General features: G+C 31.9%; 4 protein-coding genes across 5 annotated transcripts in view; 1 reads left to right on the top strand and 3 right to left on the bottom strand.

Annotated features, from left to right (window-relative positions):
* The window catches only part of LOC100646561 (zinc finger protein 423 homolog), a 133,272-nt gene extending 129,210 nt beyond the window's left edge, over positions 1-4,062 (bottom strand). Inside the window, exon 1 of the mRNA XM_012316315.3 lies at positions 3,520-4,062. Coding sequence (XP_012171705.2) covers positions 3,520-3,559 — 40 coding nt within the window. The 5' untranslated portion in view covers positions 3,560-4,062. The remainder of the gene's footprint in view (positions 1-3,519) is intronic.
* Positions 4,063-5,725: 1,663 nt separating this feature from the next.
* LOC100646319 (ragulator complex protein LAMTOR4 homolog) lies at positions 5,726-6,591 on the top strand. 2 transcript variants are annotated; one of them, XM_003400732.3, is made up of 3 exons: positions 5,726-5,804; positions 6,063-6,142; positions 6,236-6,591. In XM_003400732.3, the coding sequence occupies exons 1-3, from the start codon at positions 5,738-5,740 to the stop codon at positions 6,473-6,475; spliced, it is 387 nt and encodes a 128-aa protein (XP_003400780.3). In that variant the 5' UTR covers positions 5,726-5,737; the 3' UTR covers positions 6,476-6,591. The 2 variants fall into 2 exon arrangements, with proteins under 2 accessions (XP_003400780.3, XP_012171703.2); XM_012316313.3 differs by lacking the exon at positions 5,726-5,804 and adding an exon at positions 5,811-5,971.
* Positions 6,592-6,662: 71 nt separating this feature from the next.
* Positions 6,663-8,312, bottom strand: LOC100651659 (coiled-coil domain-containing protein 130 homolog). The gene is made up of 5 exons (XM_020866660.2): positions 8,052-8,312; positions 7,624-7,939; positions 7,276-7,536; positions 7,054-7,186; positions 6,663-6,967 (listed from the first exon to the last, which is right to left on the bottom strand). The coding sequence occupies exons 2-5, from the start codon at positions 7,933-7,935 to the stop codon at positions 6,729-6,731; spliced, it is 945 nt and encodes a 314-aa protein (XP_020722319.2). The 5' UTR covers positions 7,936-7,939; positions 8,052-8,312; the 3' UTR covers positions 6,663-6,728.
* Positions 8,313-8,446: 134 nt separating this feature from the next.
* LOC100646008 (piwi-like protein Siwi) lies at positions 8,447-15,384 on the bottom strand. Its single transcript, XM_012316311.3, is given in 9 exon segments — positions 8,447-10,333; positions 10,412-10,767; positions 10,844-11,123; positions 11,212-11,382; positions 11,479-11,661; positions 11,756-11,964; positions 12,039-12,161; positions 12,352-12,406; positions 13,713-15,384. Coding segments are annotated over 9 exon segments (4,065 nt in total). The 5' UTR covers positions 15,345-15,384; the 3' UTR covers positions 8,447-9,277.
* Positions 15,385-16,477: the final 1,093 nt, after the last annotated feature.

Here is a 16,477-nt window from a genome sequence, read left to right as displayed (position 1 = left end):
AGACTACGATAAACTACTTTGCCCGCGATCATGGCTTAATTAATTATCGTAAGCTGCACCAAACACAATCGTTTCATAATTTTCAACTACATATATTCACGATATATTCCAAAATACTATTCCAGACAAACAACATCGAAAAATATACTTCTGGAAAATAATTGTTTAGCACTCGTGCTTGAATTATAGAGAACCGAATATACCAATATTTCGCAAAAGAACAAAGGTTATAGTATTAAGGCAAAATTATACTATTTGCGGTCCTTTCGATTACATTATAGCACACAAAGAAAGATTTCAATCGTTCCGCTAACTAAAGAACAATCTAAAACGAATTCATTGCATATTCCACTTTTTCACGAATCTAGAAAACAAACCTAAATCCACTGAATACGAAACCTTCGCATGGAAATGAACTGCATCTCCAAAATTCTACGTCTCTCAGCGCTAATCACCGAACAATGCCGCGCGATATCACCTAGCCATGGTCTAAGAATGCCACGACATCGAAGAAACCGAACACCTTGGAAACTTTCTACACACCAGGCTAACTCGTTCAAAGAAAATCAAGCCACGTAGAGGGCAAGGAAAACGAGCATGAGTAAAGCCCAGAAATAGAGTGAAACAGATAAAACGAGAGCCAGACGGAGATAGGAAGACGAGGAAAATAAAATGTGGAAAGGACGATGCGCCAAAGGGAGTAACTGAGATAGAAATATGGAGGAAATAGGGAGGCCGAGAGAGAAGGTGGAAGCAGTGCGACCAGAATTGGATAGGATAGGAGAACTGGTGATTACAGAGGCCGGGAATTCCACAGGGAGAGGCAGCAGTCCCGCGGGTTTCCACCTAATTCCATCCTGGCTGACTACTGACTCTGTCTCCCTCTCCCATCTCCCTTTCTCCTCTTCTATCTCTCTTTCTCTACTCTAGATAGCTCACTTCACGTGTCTCCATCGCTATTTCCCTCACTGACAACGTTCCAAGCCTCTCCTTTCATCGTTCGCCATATCCAACCCCTCTCCATTCCATCCTGTTACGTTCGTTTTCCCTTGGTTTTCTCTCTCTTAGCCTGTTATCCATAGTTCCCTCTCTGTCAGTCGAAACGGCTGACCGGTCACTCTGTTCCTGTCGTTATCCCGATTACCCGGGAACACATACGCCCTGATCATTCCGGGTGAGAGCAAGCTGTTCGTACGATCTTGCTCCATTCGGAGGAAAACCTTGCCACCTTCTCCTTCATTCATCCAACAGGCAGATCCTTCTCTCTTTTTCGTTTAGTTCTTCTCCTCTTCCTTGTCTTATGGTTTTGCTTACGGACGAGCACCTGTGCGCTCGGCTGATCGCTCGCCGAGTGCAGTTTAGATTTAAGGGAATTGACGATAGGGATTTCGGAGGGGATAACGGGTATCGGAGACTTTTGGGAATTTTTCAGTGTGACTCTTCTGTTTACTTGTAAGCGCTTATTAGTCTTCGTTCTTCCTTTTGTAGGTTTATGGGTTTTCTTCGTTCCTTTTGTAGGTTCAGAAATTTTCCTTCTTCCAATGCAGTGGCCTCTGATGCAGCGGGACTTGTGGTATGGTGAACGAACATTGCGAAGAACAGGTGTTATGGATGATGTTATAACGTTGTTATATATATAGAATGAAACGGAGATATCCTGATTATCTTATTTTGTCCTCATTAGTATGGTAGAGTAGATATGGATCGACGATGCGAATCGATTACTTTCTTTCTAAATTAATTATATATTTTTTAATTTAGAATTCTTATAAAATTTCCTAGCTTGATTTACGATCATTATACAATCTTTTGCACATCTGTATATCTTCTTAGAATCCTAGATATTCCTAAATACGTCCCCTATATTCTTATAATATAAAAATTCGAATATACTCTTCGAATGAACTCTGCTAAAATATTTTTAACGTTGTGCCCTGATGCTCGTTTATGTAAGATACTCAAAAGAATCAGAAATATAGAAAGTTGTACTTATACAACTTTCAAATTCAACTTCGAACTCAGATCTATATTCAGTTCCAAATCTCGTACACTTGTATATTTTGATATAAATCTAAGACTTAAACCGGTGCAATTAACCTATACAAAGTTTCCAGTTAAAAAATTCTGAGCAATATAAAAATTACAATTTGCAGTAATAAGGAAGCAGCTTGAATATTTAAACTATATTTAATGGAACAGAAAGAAAGGTATAGGTTCCGTACTCAAAAATAAAAAAACTTCTATTACGAATATTACTATGAATTCGTAGTATGTTTTAAGAAATGATTAATTTCGTCTAATTTTGATTTGATTTCTGTTGATTCACTCAGATTACTGGAAACTGAAACTATATTCTTCTCGTATCGATTCTTCAAATTCTAATTACAAATTTCAGGCTTCGAATTCCATATTCAATTTCAGATCTCCTACATTAGCCCTTACGACCTCGAGTGAAATTTCCCTCCATAATTCATTCCAACGATTAACACGCACGCTTTCATACGAAAAGCAATATTTTCCCAAGAAAACCGTTCCTCTGCACGATTTTCCAATTTTTTGTTGTCCATGCAAGCTCAAGGCCTCGACGAATACTTGGAACAATCACGTGTCGCAATAGTATGCCACGGATTCGTAAACATTGCCGAAAGCAAAAGAAAAGAAAAAAAGAAAAAAAAAAACATCCTCGGAACGAGTCGTGTCGTTTCAACGCTTACACGTTATATTTAACGCGAAGTTTCCAAAAGCTGACTCATGAAATTCCTATATATGTATCTGATAACCAACAAGAACGGAAAAGATGATAAAATAATTATATGATTTAATGACTCATCCCAATAATTAATATTTGTTCTCCCTTTTTTACGAAACAAGAAAATCTCGTTAAATTGAACGTCTTTCTAATTTAATACATTTGATGTTCGAAGTTTATGAAGATGGTTAGGTTAAGTTTTAGGTACTTTCAGGGACGACAAATAATAATTTAAACAATGGTAGTACTTTCGTTTATTCAAACGTGGTTAGATAAATTTATCGAAATCTAACCTTAACTTAATTTACTGATAAATTTCCTAACGTCAACTGAATTAAAATAAAAGAAAATTATATTCCTATTTACTATTGCGAAAGAAACATTTTTTAATTTGGTGTTTTCTTAATAAAATAATAAAAAGTATGTTAGTTTGAGATCCATCAAGTGATTTCTCTTTTCAGTGATAAAATGAAGCTATTAGACACATGACTGAGTCAAATAATCAAAATTGAGAAAAGTCAATAAACTATGTAATTATAAGACTGCGAATTTCCATGTATTTATAGGAAATTTAAAAGTACAAAGATGCACATAGTACATATAATATGGAAAAACACATATATCAAATATTCAGAATATTTATTATGATATTTAGTAGATGATATTTAGCAATTCTACTTACATTCCGCATCTTTCCATTTTGCGTATATAATAATATAAAAGTCCATAAAAATCAATCTAGTAATTATATGTGAAAGTAAGGCACTCACGTTTTAGAGATCGAGGCTTTGCCTGCTTCCTCCTGGACATAGCAGCGTGACACCTCTCGACTAGCAGATCAGTAGCAACGATTCAGTCACATTTCGGAACACTTCTCAGAACTCGATCCATCCGTGCACAAACCTAACCCAAATCAGTCACACTATATCCAGTCGTCAACAGTTTTATTTGAATCCGTGACCGTAGACAGAAACCGTGATACGAACGACAATTTCGAATAACGAACGACGATCTCGCGTGAATTCGAATGAACGATTACCCGCGCACAGTAACCATGGTGACGAATAGTAACATCTTCGAGAATCGAAAGAAGATCGAGTCGAACAAATGATCGACCAATTTATCTATGATAATTTCCTATATCTTCCATAAGGGACACAAAATAATAAGTTGGAATGATTTATCATTGAGGATAACTGATTATTTTTTGGAAGAATTCGAGTACCGGAAACCACGTGGTCTCACGTGGTGGCATTAAGGAAGATTTCAACGGAACACAACACAAACACAGAACAAACGCGCTCGGAAGACGCGCAACGAATGACACTGTACTTGATACCGCAAAGTCGCTGGTGCAGAGAACCACTGAGATCCTCACTGCACATGCGCACCGTATCTTACTGATAGTGGCCTGCGCAATTCTACCTTTAATGCGGCTGAAATAAATTTATATAAAAAATACAACGCGATATTATTAACGCGTTCGTCACTTTCACAGTCCTATATTCGCCGTTGTTTAACGCTTTGAAATATGCTATAGCCGGCGATAAATATAAGTGGATACATAGTCAACGTAGATATTAAGGAAGTTTTATTAAGTATAACTTGTTCGTATAAAAATGTAACATATATGTGTAATATCAATCTTAAAGGCTTGCATGATATAGCGGCGCGGATTTCGCTAAAAATCTAGTATTATCCATGCCCAATAAATCGCAGGCAATTATTTGTCAAAAAGCTCATAAAATGTTAACTATAATACGAACATATTAATTAATAGTACTGTACAAATACTTTCGTTTCAATAATCCATTAATTTAATTAACATTTGTCTATGTACGTTTGTTACTATAAGTACTTAGATATAATAAAGAGATACGTATTCAAATATATTTAATAGGATAGAATATATATTTTTTAATTCTACATTCAAACTGTACAAATACCTTTGTCTTTGACTGTATGTACGTTTGTTATAATTATAATTATAATAATAATAATAATAATAATAATAATAATAATAATAATAATAATAATAATAATAATAATAATAATAATAATAATAATAATAATAATAATAATAATAATAATAATAATAATAATAATAATAATAATAATAATAATAATAATAATAATAATATTGTAAAAATCGTAATCGTGAAACTATATGAGCAGATCATGGTTTTTTATGTAAAAATATAAATGTAGAAATAGAGATTCTTTAATGAAATTGAATTTCAATTATTCTTTTCAATATTATCCATAACGCATATTACACATTGTCGTACTTTCTAACCAATTGGTAAAGTATAGGTAAGTAAAACTAAATTTTTCAGAAATAGGAAATTATTAATTATTCAACCATTTAACTATGAAGATATTGTGTTTCTTTTATAGTTAATGGTCTTTAAATTTAAATGGTTCTCTAGTAAAATATTACATTTACTATATTAGAAAAAGGGTTAAGCCTTTATTTTGAATTGTAATATTATTAATATTAAATATTCTTATTAAATAATATATTTATAACGTACCCATCCTAATAAATAGCTCCTGTTTCGAATTAATTAAATTATAGATAAGTGAATTTTTAGAAGTGTCGCACTTCTAGGAAATGAACAACATAAAAATAGTCAAATATTATAATGCAGTATGAACAAAATGAATCTAATATATATATATACGCATAACACACTTAGTACTTCCAGAAAATTAGTAAAGCAATACCGTGTAAATGTAAAGAAATTTTATGGAACAGATTTGATAATAAACCGAAATAGCATAGAAAAAATATTATGAAATGCTTAATATTTGTGCCATGCTACAATTGCTTTATACCTATACAGTTTCAAAAAATTGATGAAATATATTAAGATTTAGCTACCTGAGATGTTCTTCTATTTTTTTGTTTCCAATTTGTTTGTTGAAGTTTTCCAGGTAATATATATTTATCTTAATTTACTTTTCAACATATTGCAATTGTGTTGAATGGAAGAAGTTCTGCATTACCGACGGAGAAGAATCAGTAGGGATATAGCAAATAAAAAATACACAGGTTGATATCTTTGACAGCTCATTGATTTCATAGTTTTCTAAAATTGCCTACGAATTTTAATCGATCATTTCATTTTTTGTTTTTTTTTTTTGGTAACTTGTTAAATATAAATGATTTCTTGGTACAGTTAATACTTTAAGACCGTTAAAACATAATAATATAAATAGGTTAGAAATTGAATGTTTAAAGAAAAAGAACGAATAAAACAGTCCCATCTGTAAATTTAATATTAAAGATTAAGTTAATATTTGAATTCAGGAAAAAATATGCTTTCACTGGAACGTATCCCAGATCAAATTGGGCATCTAGTTTTGACAGAGGATGGAGCTGTATTAACGGTAATATTCTCTTGCTCATTAATTATATAGAAATTGCTATACAATTGTCAATTAATTTTCTATAAAATCTAAACATTGTATACTTCATTTTAGTCTGGAGGTGAACTGGAAAATGATGAGAGATTTGCAAACATTGTTATAGGATTAGTCACGCTAACCAATAAAGTTGATCCCAAAGCATTTGCTAATAACGAGACTTTTGATAAAATATCAATAACATATCCAGATCATTGTTATATTATTTGTCTCTCAAACAAAAAGATTCACGTAGTGAAAAAAAAATTGATATCCTCAACAACTGCAGCTGTAGAACAACCTCTTATTGATGTATAAATAAATGTCATCCATTCATGTAAAAATAAAACTGGAATGAAACTGGAATATGTAAATTTTTCCAATATTACTAATGTTAATAAAAATATGATGATAATAAATTTGTCTTTGTGTTACTTGTTAATGTTTATTTCATCATTTTTATCCCATTTTTATAAATATTTTTATAAATATTACAAATATCGTATATACTAAATAACATTATAAATTATATTCGTTACATATATACATATTTTTATTACAAATATTTGTGCTATGAATCATTATCTGTATCAGAACTATCATAACTAACTAACGAAGTACTTAACGTACTAGTAGTTGTTTTCGAACTCGAAGGTTCTTGTTGAGTAAGCTTAGGAAGTTTATGTGTTTGATCTGTTTGATTTTTAGTGTTATTGCTTAATACATAATGTGACGAATGTTTTAGTTTATCTCTAGACCTTACAATAGTAATCAAACGTTTCAAGGGGTTATGCCCATTCTTTTTTGTATCTGAAACAAAGAAAACAAATACTAAATACTATGTTGCAAAAGCATGCTACAAAAACATATTTTTTATATATGCTCTAAATCATTACCTCTTTTATGCATCAGTAATTTGGCTAACCTTATATCATCTTCGTGTTCATTAACTAAGTCAATATTCAATCCACTTTTTTTAAGCAACACTTGATCCAAACTTTGTTTCTTCTGTAACTCGTTTTTTCGTGTCTACAATATAAAATACTTATCTGCAACCAATTCTCAAAATATTTATAATATATAACTGGCTATATAAATAATTATATACATAAACATACTCTAAATGCTGAGCGTAATGCACAATTTGAAGAGTAATCATCCTTCCATGTAGCATTATTTAATGCTATTGCACTTTCCAAAGAAGAATCTTTTGATTTCGCTATTTTCTTATCTTCTATACCATGTTCCAACTTGTACATAGCATCATCATATAGTCTGCAAGATACTTCTTTTGTTTCTGGTACCACCTGTTCATTTTCTTTAGGATCCCAGCGATTTTCTTGGCGTTTTGCACCACTCACAATTACATAATCTAAATTCTGTGCAAAAAGATATTTTTTTTAAATTCAAATAACCAAATGTGATAAATAAGCTAGCAAAGGTGACACAAAGACGATGATACTCACTGCTGGATCAGTCTTTATTTCAAAATGATTGTCACAGAGATGACATTTCATACGAAATTGATACAATGGTGTACTGTAATACATTCCAATTTTTTTTTTCTCTGCATTGTAACGAACACCCATTCCTATATGATTGCCACAACCATCACACCATATATTATATGGCATTTCAAATCTAACAATAAGAATACCCATGTGTAATTTACGTGCTCTTTCACGTAGTGCATGAGTACCAAGAAATTTGTTAAGACCACCAACACGGGGATCGTAATCAGGTGGATAGTATAAATTTGTTCCCTTACGTTCTCCCATTGTTCTACAGAATTGAAACAATTATATAAAAACTTATACTAAATGTACTATTTCACAAAGTATTTTGAGGTGTTATTTTTGTATTATATTTAAGATATGACACTATTACTGAATACCTTGATTTCTAATGTGTTTTCAGGACAAAAATTAAACGGATTATTTATATAATTTTTGTTTATTTATATAACACTTTTGCCTGAAGAAAAACTCTGGCATAAAAGTACCTCACATTCTTAGGTTACACAGAACCTGAGAACAATTTACGATAAAGCAGGTTAGGCAACTTAATAACACATTTAGACACATTCTAATGTATCACAGTATCACAGTAGCGCCACGCTAACTGATCGAAATTCTATTTTATTATTAATTGGTCACCGCGAAATTTGAAAAAGCTAAACATATTACATATCTATAAAATAGAAAAGATGCTAAAAATTTTCTATAAAAATACTTTTTTCAAAAAATGATCAAATATAAGAACACTATTGCAGTAGTAACAGAATTAATGTAGAAACAAAAAATGTACCTTCTTTATTTTTTGTATAAAAATAGCTTTACATAATACCATTATGTATATTATAGCCTCCACAATACAAAGCACCGTGTCGATTGGTAACATTATAAGTTTTCTTAATTACACTGAATCAAGACAAAAATATAGTTCAAAGCTCTGACTGAAACAGACCTTATTCTACCTCAGACTTCTATTCGCCCATCCAATTCGTGGACACGTAATTATACCGTGAAGACTATTATAACATTTATATGACATTATATGACAAATGATAATACATCCTTAGAAAATATATAATTCCATTTATATAAAAAAAACATAACTTCTTAGCAAATCTTAATCATATATGATGTATGAAATATGTAATGTTATTTTATTCCTAATTTAACTTTTATTTGTATCTGTAGATTTGAAATATAACCCAAGCAACGTAAGTAAATAAAATTATAAACGTAATTATTTTTTGTATTTTATGTTTCAATGCCCTGCGTAATATAACACAAAACCAGGAGTACATTATTTCTTTATTGTTTCTCAGATCTTTTCATTTCATAATCAAATCAATGTGAAACTAATGCTAATTAGATTTAATATGAAATAATGATAAAATATTACTTAACAATATTATATTCATGTATCATAAACTATTATCATTTGAGGACCTTCAGATACCTTTGAAAAACCAAATAATAACTAATCTATCACAGAGATTTTAAAAACATAATTCTATAGTTACTTTACGTATACAATAAGTCTTATAGTGTAATCCATGTATCTTAGTTTGTACATTGAGAGAATGGTATAATAATGTATACCAGTAAAAATTTACAAATAGTACAATATTTCTTCCATGTGATGACTAGGATCATTACGTAAGAACTGAGCCACCAAGAAGGCAAGTTTGTGAGCATATTGACAAGGTGCAGGTACCCTTACTGTACCAGACCAATTATAATACATATGACATAACTTATATGTCAATCTTTGCATTTGATCAGGTAACCAACCTGTGGTGTCTGCAATCACATGGTATGCACACGGTGTCACCGTACCTTGTCGCACACTTTGAGATACAATGAAAAAGTCATATCTTATCGGATTAGTTACAATATCATCAACGACTGTACCCGGGGGTGGATTTTTCTTGTCGTTAAAGATTCGAGTATTAATTCGTTTCGTCACTATCAGGAAGGCAAATTTCACGGATATACCCGTTTCATCGTATATAGCTTTTAATTTGTCTTGTATTTGTGCTACTTCGTGAGCCAATACGTACGGCACTTGGCCCTCGCCAACGCCATCACGATAAAACACAATAAACGATGGGAATTTCAAATTCACTCTTCTATAAGCCTTCAACGCGCTATCGAGATGTGTCGCGAACTTATTTGAAAGTTCTTGGCCTACACTATGAGCACTTGCCACGCTATAATACCGTGTCAAACCTCTATTTAACGAAGCCACCAACGCACCATAATCACGAGCTTTGTTACTAGTATCGTGACATACGTCAAAACCGACCACCATCAGATCGATATTTGGCACGTCAATGGACCAAGGAGAACCACCCAATTTGCAATTCATTTGAATAGCTACTTTCGTAGCTATCGTTTTTACATTCTTGTTCATAAGATTCTTTTCAAGGAATACTTGCGAGGGAGTATGTCGATCCACAATACACTTTTTCTTAATAGCGCTATAGCGGTCGCTTCTGTTATTCGGTACAACACAGAGGACTAACTCTGGATTAATTTTAGACAGAATACGTTCCAGAAACTGGGCGTAAGCATTAGCGCGATCATCAATTATTTCGAAATACTTTGGGTGACTTATAGTAGAACCCATTGCCGAAGCAGCACTTTTAATCATATGAACCAGATTCTGTAAAATAAAAATACATTGTAGCAACGAATTAATAACGACAAAGAAGTATAATTCTAGAAAATTTTGATATCTTACTTGAACTTGGTTCTTTACTCTAGTCCCGTAGACTGCCACCCAAAGCTTTAAATCCTTTGGACTGTATAATTCTCTAGTATGTAAGTATCTTGTCCAATCTGCTCCTTTACCCGCGGAAACTGCGAACTGATTACCTAGAAAAATTAATTCTGACTCCAAAACACGCGCCGGTACATCAAGCAACTGGTCAGAAAGTTTCAAATTCCATTGATCTAACTCGGTTATGATTGCCGGTTCCGAGAGAAGTCTACTATTGAATTCCATTAATTTTTTCATACGTGAATCTGGCTGTAAGCGTGTAAATTCTGCCAATGAACGCATTAAATTGAAATTTTCTCTCATCTTATCGGTTAAACCTGCATAGAAATGACTTATTGTAAGATAAAAACATAAAATGAATTATACAAATACAGAATGAAGTGGAAAAAACACCTGTTGCACGGCATAGTTCAGGAACAAGATATATTAATTCATAATAGCCAGTGCGACGGTCTTTTGGTCTTGATCTTGTTACAAGCAGTGGTTGACGGTTTTCACGAATCGTAATTCGATATTTATTTTTGTAATAATCTTTATACGTTATACTATCACCGTTTTTCAGCACAAATGTTGAATCAGGACCTACATTATAATCTATATCCGATATACGATATGTGTGGTTATTGTAATCAGTAAGTACGACTAAACCAAGAACTAGGCTTTCAAATTCTTTCTAAAGATATGAACCGTTTGGTATCAATATATAATAAAACAAAAATATATAATTAAATCAAGGATATGTTAGTAATCAATATTTTTACCTTATATTTATCATTGTTTCTTTGGAAACACTCGTTTAATATATCTAGTACAGTTTGCTGACGCATAACTTTATGTATAATCTCAGTACACATAAGAATACCGTTTTCGTGTTGTCTTATAGACGTGAGATAGCCGGGCCAAAGTTCCATTCTATGACCCTGTACATCTATCTATTTGAATTATAATTGTGTTAAACAATTCGTGGGTAATAATATAAATGTGTAATATAAATATCAAATAATTATAACAATTATTTCTTTACTTACTTTGTTATTTGCGTCATAGTAATCGCGCCCCACAACCTGGAGTTTCAATAGTTCTAGGCATCTTCGCATAATTATATTAAAGAATTGAAGATAACCGTGGTCGCCCTTCTGCATATCTCCAGTAAGACGTATAAGAATTTTAATATTGGTTCCATCCGACATTCGTTTAGACCAAATCTCCAGCTTTAAAATTAAATTTATATTATACACATTTGTTCATATCTCATCAAAGATGTAGCATACAACGTATAATTTAATTCATTGAAAAATATCTTACTTGTTCCACACGTTTATTGCTATATAGAATAGTTCCATCGAAAACATATGGTCCTAAAGTATCTTTATGAGATTTGAGCAACCCTTTGCGGATAGCAGTTCGATCTTCCTCTGGAATAAAATCAACTCTGTATTGGTATAAACTCCAATCAGTTGTTGTCACCAACTTAAAATAATTCGTCTGCATCGATATTTCACTTCCAGATACCCCTAAAAATTTTAATGCCTATATTATATGTATTTTATGTTTTTCACATAAATACCAAAGTACTAAATGTATTAACCTTTTTTGCTAACTAAATGTTCTGGTCTTGTAACTAATTCTGAGGCTAACACACGTCTGCCTCGCATAGCTCCTCTTCCTAACTGACTTCCTCCTGCATCTTCTCCACTACTGCCTTTAGGCGCTATAATATATCATGCATGTAAATTCATAAAAAAAATTTTCCATATATTTCTCTGTGCTATCAAATAATATAAAGACGGTTTGAAAAATTTGCAGTCTGATAATGCACCTCTGGCTGTAAACATTTCAAATCGTCTCCAATATATTTAAAAGTAATGTATAAAACAGCATGGAAAATTTATTAATTGCACCTTCCATTTTTTCAGGAGGATCTTCTTGAACCTTTTTGGACCTTTCTGGAATACCCTAAAATAAGATAAAAACATATGTTTGATAACAAAATAACAGTTTAGATAGTTATTATAATGTAAAAATAAAATAAAACACAAAATACAACAAATGTCATATTGTTGGGATAATTTGTCTAAAAAAGAATGCAATATAAAAATAGTATCATGACAAAAAACGTTTACTAAACAATAATACACACTACTAATCTTCTCTGTACCTTTTATCTTTTGCATAAATCTTGCTCTACACAAACAAAAAACCAATAAAATTCAAATTTCATTTATATGTACTTTTAAGAAGTATACATGTACTACATGTATACAGTATATACACATACTCCCTATATATATTCTTTAAAAATGCACATATTTTTTAAAAGTTCTTGAGAAACAAGTTATAAATTAACAATATATCACTTTCAGCATGCGATTGAACTTTACTGCACATATTATACGTCATTCTACTCGTTTTGACATGCTGGATGTGAATATCGCAACCAATTCTAATGGAAGTGTGTTTCTCCCCAATTTACTATACTTACTATATGCTATATACACTAATATTATATACACCAATAACATATACTAATAAAAATAATACAATACATTTAGAAAATATAATAGGAATTATTTTGTAATCACAAAGATTGCTTTTCTGTTCACATTAGATATATGTATGGGAATAAATCTTCTGCATGTGCCATCAATACTTCTTGAAACATCTTTGTCTCTTGTTTGCAGAATAGCATCTTGAGTCTAATAACGATTCTAAAAATCACTGAGAATTTTCTTCAAAAGTATTAGCATCATTTTTCTTTCAACACATATGCTTGACTTGATTCTAAAGATCAGTAAAATAGAGAACTGGAAAACGGTATTATTATGGATTATATAAATGCCCAGTCAACAATACCTACTGCTTAGAAATAACTCATAAAAATTAATATTCTTCATAAAAAGTTTTTGTGGAAACCAAGAAGAAAACTATATCATTTATTAAAGTATATGTTCTCAAGGAACTAAAAACCAATTGTAAGCTTGAGTTCCTGCCTTTTCTCCTTATGTTTAAAATTTAATATGTGAATTATATAAACATATCTCGACATAAACATGTAATGTAGTTAATCCCATACCCAAAACTAATTCACATCAAGGTATAAAATATCAAAAAATTTTATGAATATTTCAAAAATATGTAATTTCTACCAAAAACAAAGTAGGATGACATAAAACATGTGCCAAAAGCATAGGGGAACAATGGGTAATCTCTTACCCAGCATGCTGAGATTAACAAATTTATAGTCTCATATTTCATAAATTACCACTGGTGGATCTTGTGGTACTGAATCTGGTCTTTCCATAGGTGTCCCTCGTGGAAACTCACTGTACCTCGGAGGATCAGACGGCATAGAAGGAGGAAAATTACTTGGACGTACAGGTTGATGTGTAGATGCATAATCAGATGAAGGTGGAAATGGATACTGAGGTTGAGGTTGTGGTTGAGGTTGAGGTTGAGGTTGAGGTTGAGGTTGAGGTTGAGGTTGAGGTTGAGGTTGATATCTGGATGGATGTTGATATGGAGATGGATATTGAGATGGAGGTTGAGGATGAGGTTGAGGTTGAAGTGGATATGGATATAGAGGTCGAGGTTGAGGTGGATGATATGGATATATAGGTCAAGGTTGAGGTGGAGGTTGAGGTTGAGGTTGAGGTTGAGGTTGAGGTACAGGTAGAGATAGAAATAGAGGTAGAGGTTGAAATAGAGGTAGAGGTTGAAGTTTAGGTAGAGGTTGAAGTTTAGATAGAGGTTTAAGTTCATATAGAAATTTAAGTTCAGGTAGAGGTTCAAGTTCAGGTAGAGGTTCAAGTTCAGGTAGAGGTTCAAGTTCAGGTAGAGGTCCAAGTTCAGGTAGAGGTTCAAGTTCAGGTAGAGGTTCAAGTTCAGGTAGAGGTTCAAGTTCAGGTAGAGGTTCAAGTTCAGGTAGAGGTTCAAGTTCAGGTAGAGGTTCAAGTTCAGGTAGAGGTTCAAGTTCAGGTAGAGGTCCAAGTTCAGGTAGAGGTTCCAGTTCAGGTACTGGATATAGAGGGTTAGTTAGAGGTCGAGGTACATGTGGATATAGAGGGTTAGTTAGAGGTCGATGTAAATATGGATATAGAGGGTTAGCTAGAGTTCGAGGTACATGTGGATATAGAGGTCCACCTAGACGGTAAAATTGAGGTTGAGGTTGAGGTTGAGGTTGAGGTTGAGGTTGAGGTTGAGGTTGAGGTTGAGGTTGAAGTTGAGGTTGAGTTTTAGGTTGAGATTGAGCTGGATGATATGGATGTTGAGGTTGAGGTTGAGGTTGAGGTTGAGGTTGAGATGGATATTTATGTATAGGTTGACATTGAGATGAATATTTATACAGAATTTCATATTGAGGTGGATATTTATACAGAGCTTCACATTGAGGTGGATTTTGAAATAGAGTTAGATATTTATGTTGATATTTATGTGGATATCGAGTATGAGTTGGATATTTATGTCTAACTTGACATTTAGGTGGATATTGAGATTGAGGTGGATATTGAAATTGAGTTGGATATTTATATTCAAGTTGACATTTAGGTGGATATTGAAATTCAGGTGGATATTGAAAGTAAGATGGATATTTATGTTCAAGTTGACATTTAAGTGGATATTGAAAATAAGGTTGAGATAGAGGTCCTGGCTCAGTGAATTTCATAGGCTTATACCTAATAGGAGGTCCATGTCGTAATTCAAATTTAGATTCAGATTCAGATTCAGATTCAGATTCAGATTTAGATTTAGGTTTAGGTTTAGGTTTAGATTTAGATTTAGATTCAGATTCAGATTCAGATTCAGGTTGAAAACTACTTGAAGGTCTATAGTCAGAATCTTCATCAAAGAACATTTTCAGAGGAGATTGAGTTCGAGTATCAACGTCAGGTACCATATTCTTTAACTTAATATCATTAATAGATGGGGATTTCACATATGCTATACTTTTTAGGTTTAGTGCTTCTGCAGCTGTAAATTTAGCTTTCTCTTTTGGAAACATTTGATACATCAGCACACATGTCTTAAAATCTTTGCTTCTTTCATCTTGATCTGTTCCTTGTACATGACCCTTATCACCCTTATCACCCTTATCACCCATGATTGAATTTAACCTTTAAACATTTTTTTAAATTTTCTCTTTTATAACAAGAAAATAGAAATTTATTTAGAAAAAAAAGAATAGGTTTGTATCATTGTAATAAAAAAGTCTATCTTTTATTAATGTCGTGATGAATAAAAAAGACGCTTATGTTACATATATCACAAATAATAAATAAAAGCAAATTAATCTTTCAATTATTAATATTAATAAGAGACAAATATTTTTATTAAAAACCTACAACTTTTCTCTGAATAAATGTTTCATTTCTAAGTTATGAAAACGACATTGTCGTCCCAAAAATTCAAAACACGAACTTAGAAAAATAATTCAAATATACATGTTTAAGTTTATACAGCCGATAGTACTTCAAGGTTAAATAAGAACCGAAACCAAAACTTCTGATACTTGACCAAGATAATAATAAAAAAAAGCGATATATCAATTTCATTGAATATAATCAATATAGAACTTACGTACACATATAGTATTTTGCAATAAAAATAAGTAAGAAATATTACGAACAAAAGCCGCGACAAAGCAACACCGGCATATTGGCGGCAACGTGGTCGCGTAAATCTATACATATAAAATATCTTCTAATTCAAAACAAATGATATATTGCAATTATAAAATGATAGCAAATTGGCAATAAACAATTAAAAGAACTAATGAGAAATTGTCCAATTTTAATATTGTATCAATATATAAATGAAACTAAATCTTGTAATTAAATCTACTAACTGAATCTCGTAATTAAATCTACTAATTAAATCTTGTAACTAAATATCGTAATAATTATGATCGTATAATTGTAATCTTGTAAAATATATTTGTCATATGATTTCTCTAAATTTATTTAAATAAATACGCTAAATTGTATTCAGAAAGTTGAAAATATTTGCATAACGTCGGTATTGCAACTATTA

This window comes from Bombus terrestris, chromosome 14, assembly GCF_910591885.1.
Source record: "Bombus terrestris chromosome 14, iyBomTerr1.2, whole genome shotgun sequence".
Classification (NCBI taxonomy): domain Eukaryota; kingdom Metazoa; phylum Arthropoda; class Insecta; order Hymenoptera; family Apidae; genus Bombus; species Bombus terrestris.
Note: the sequence above shows the minus strand (reverse complement) of the source record. Positions and strands in the feature narration are given on the sequence as shown.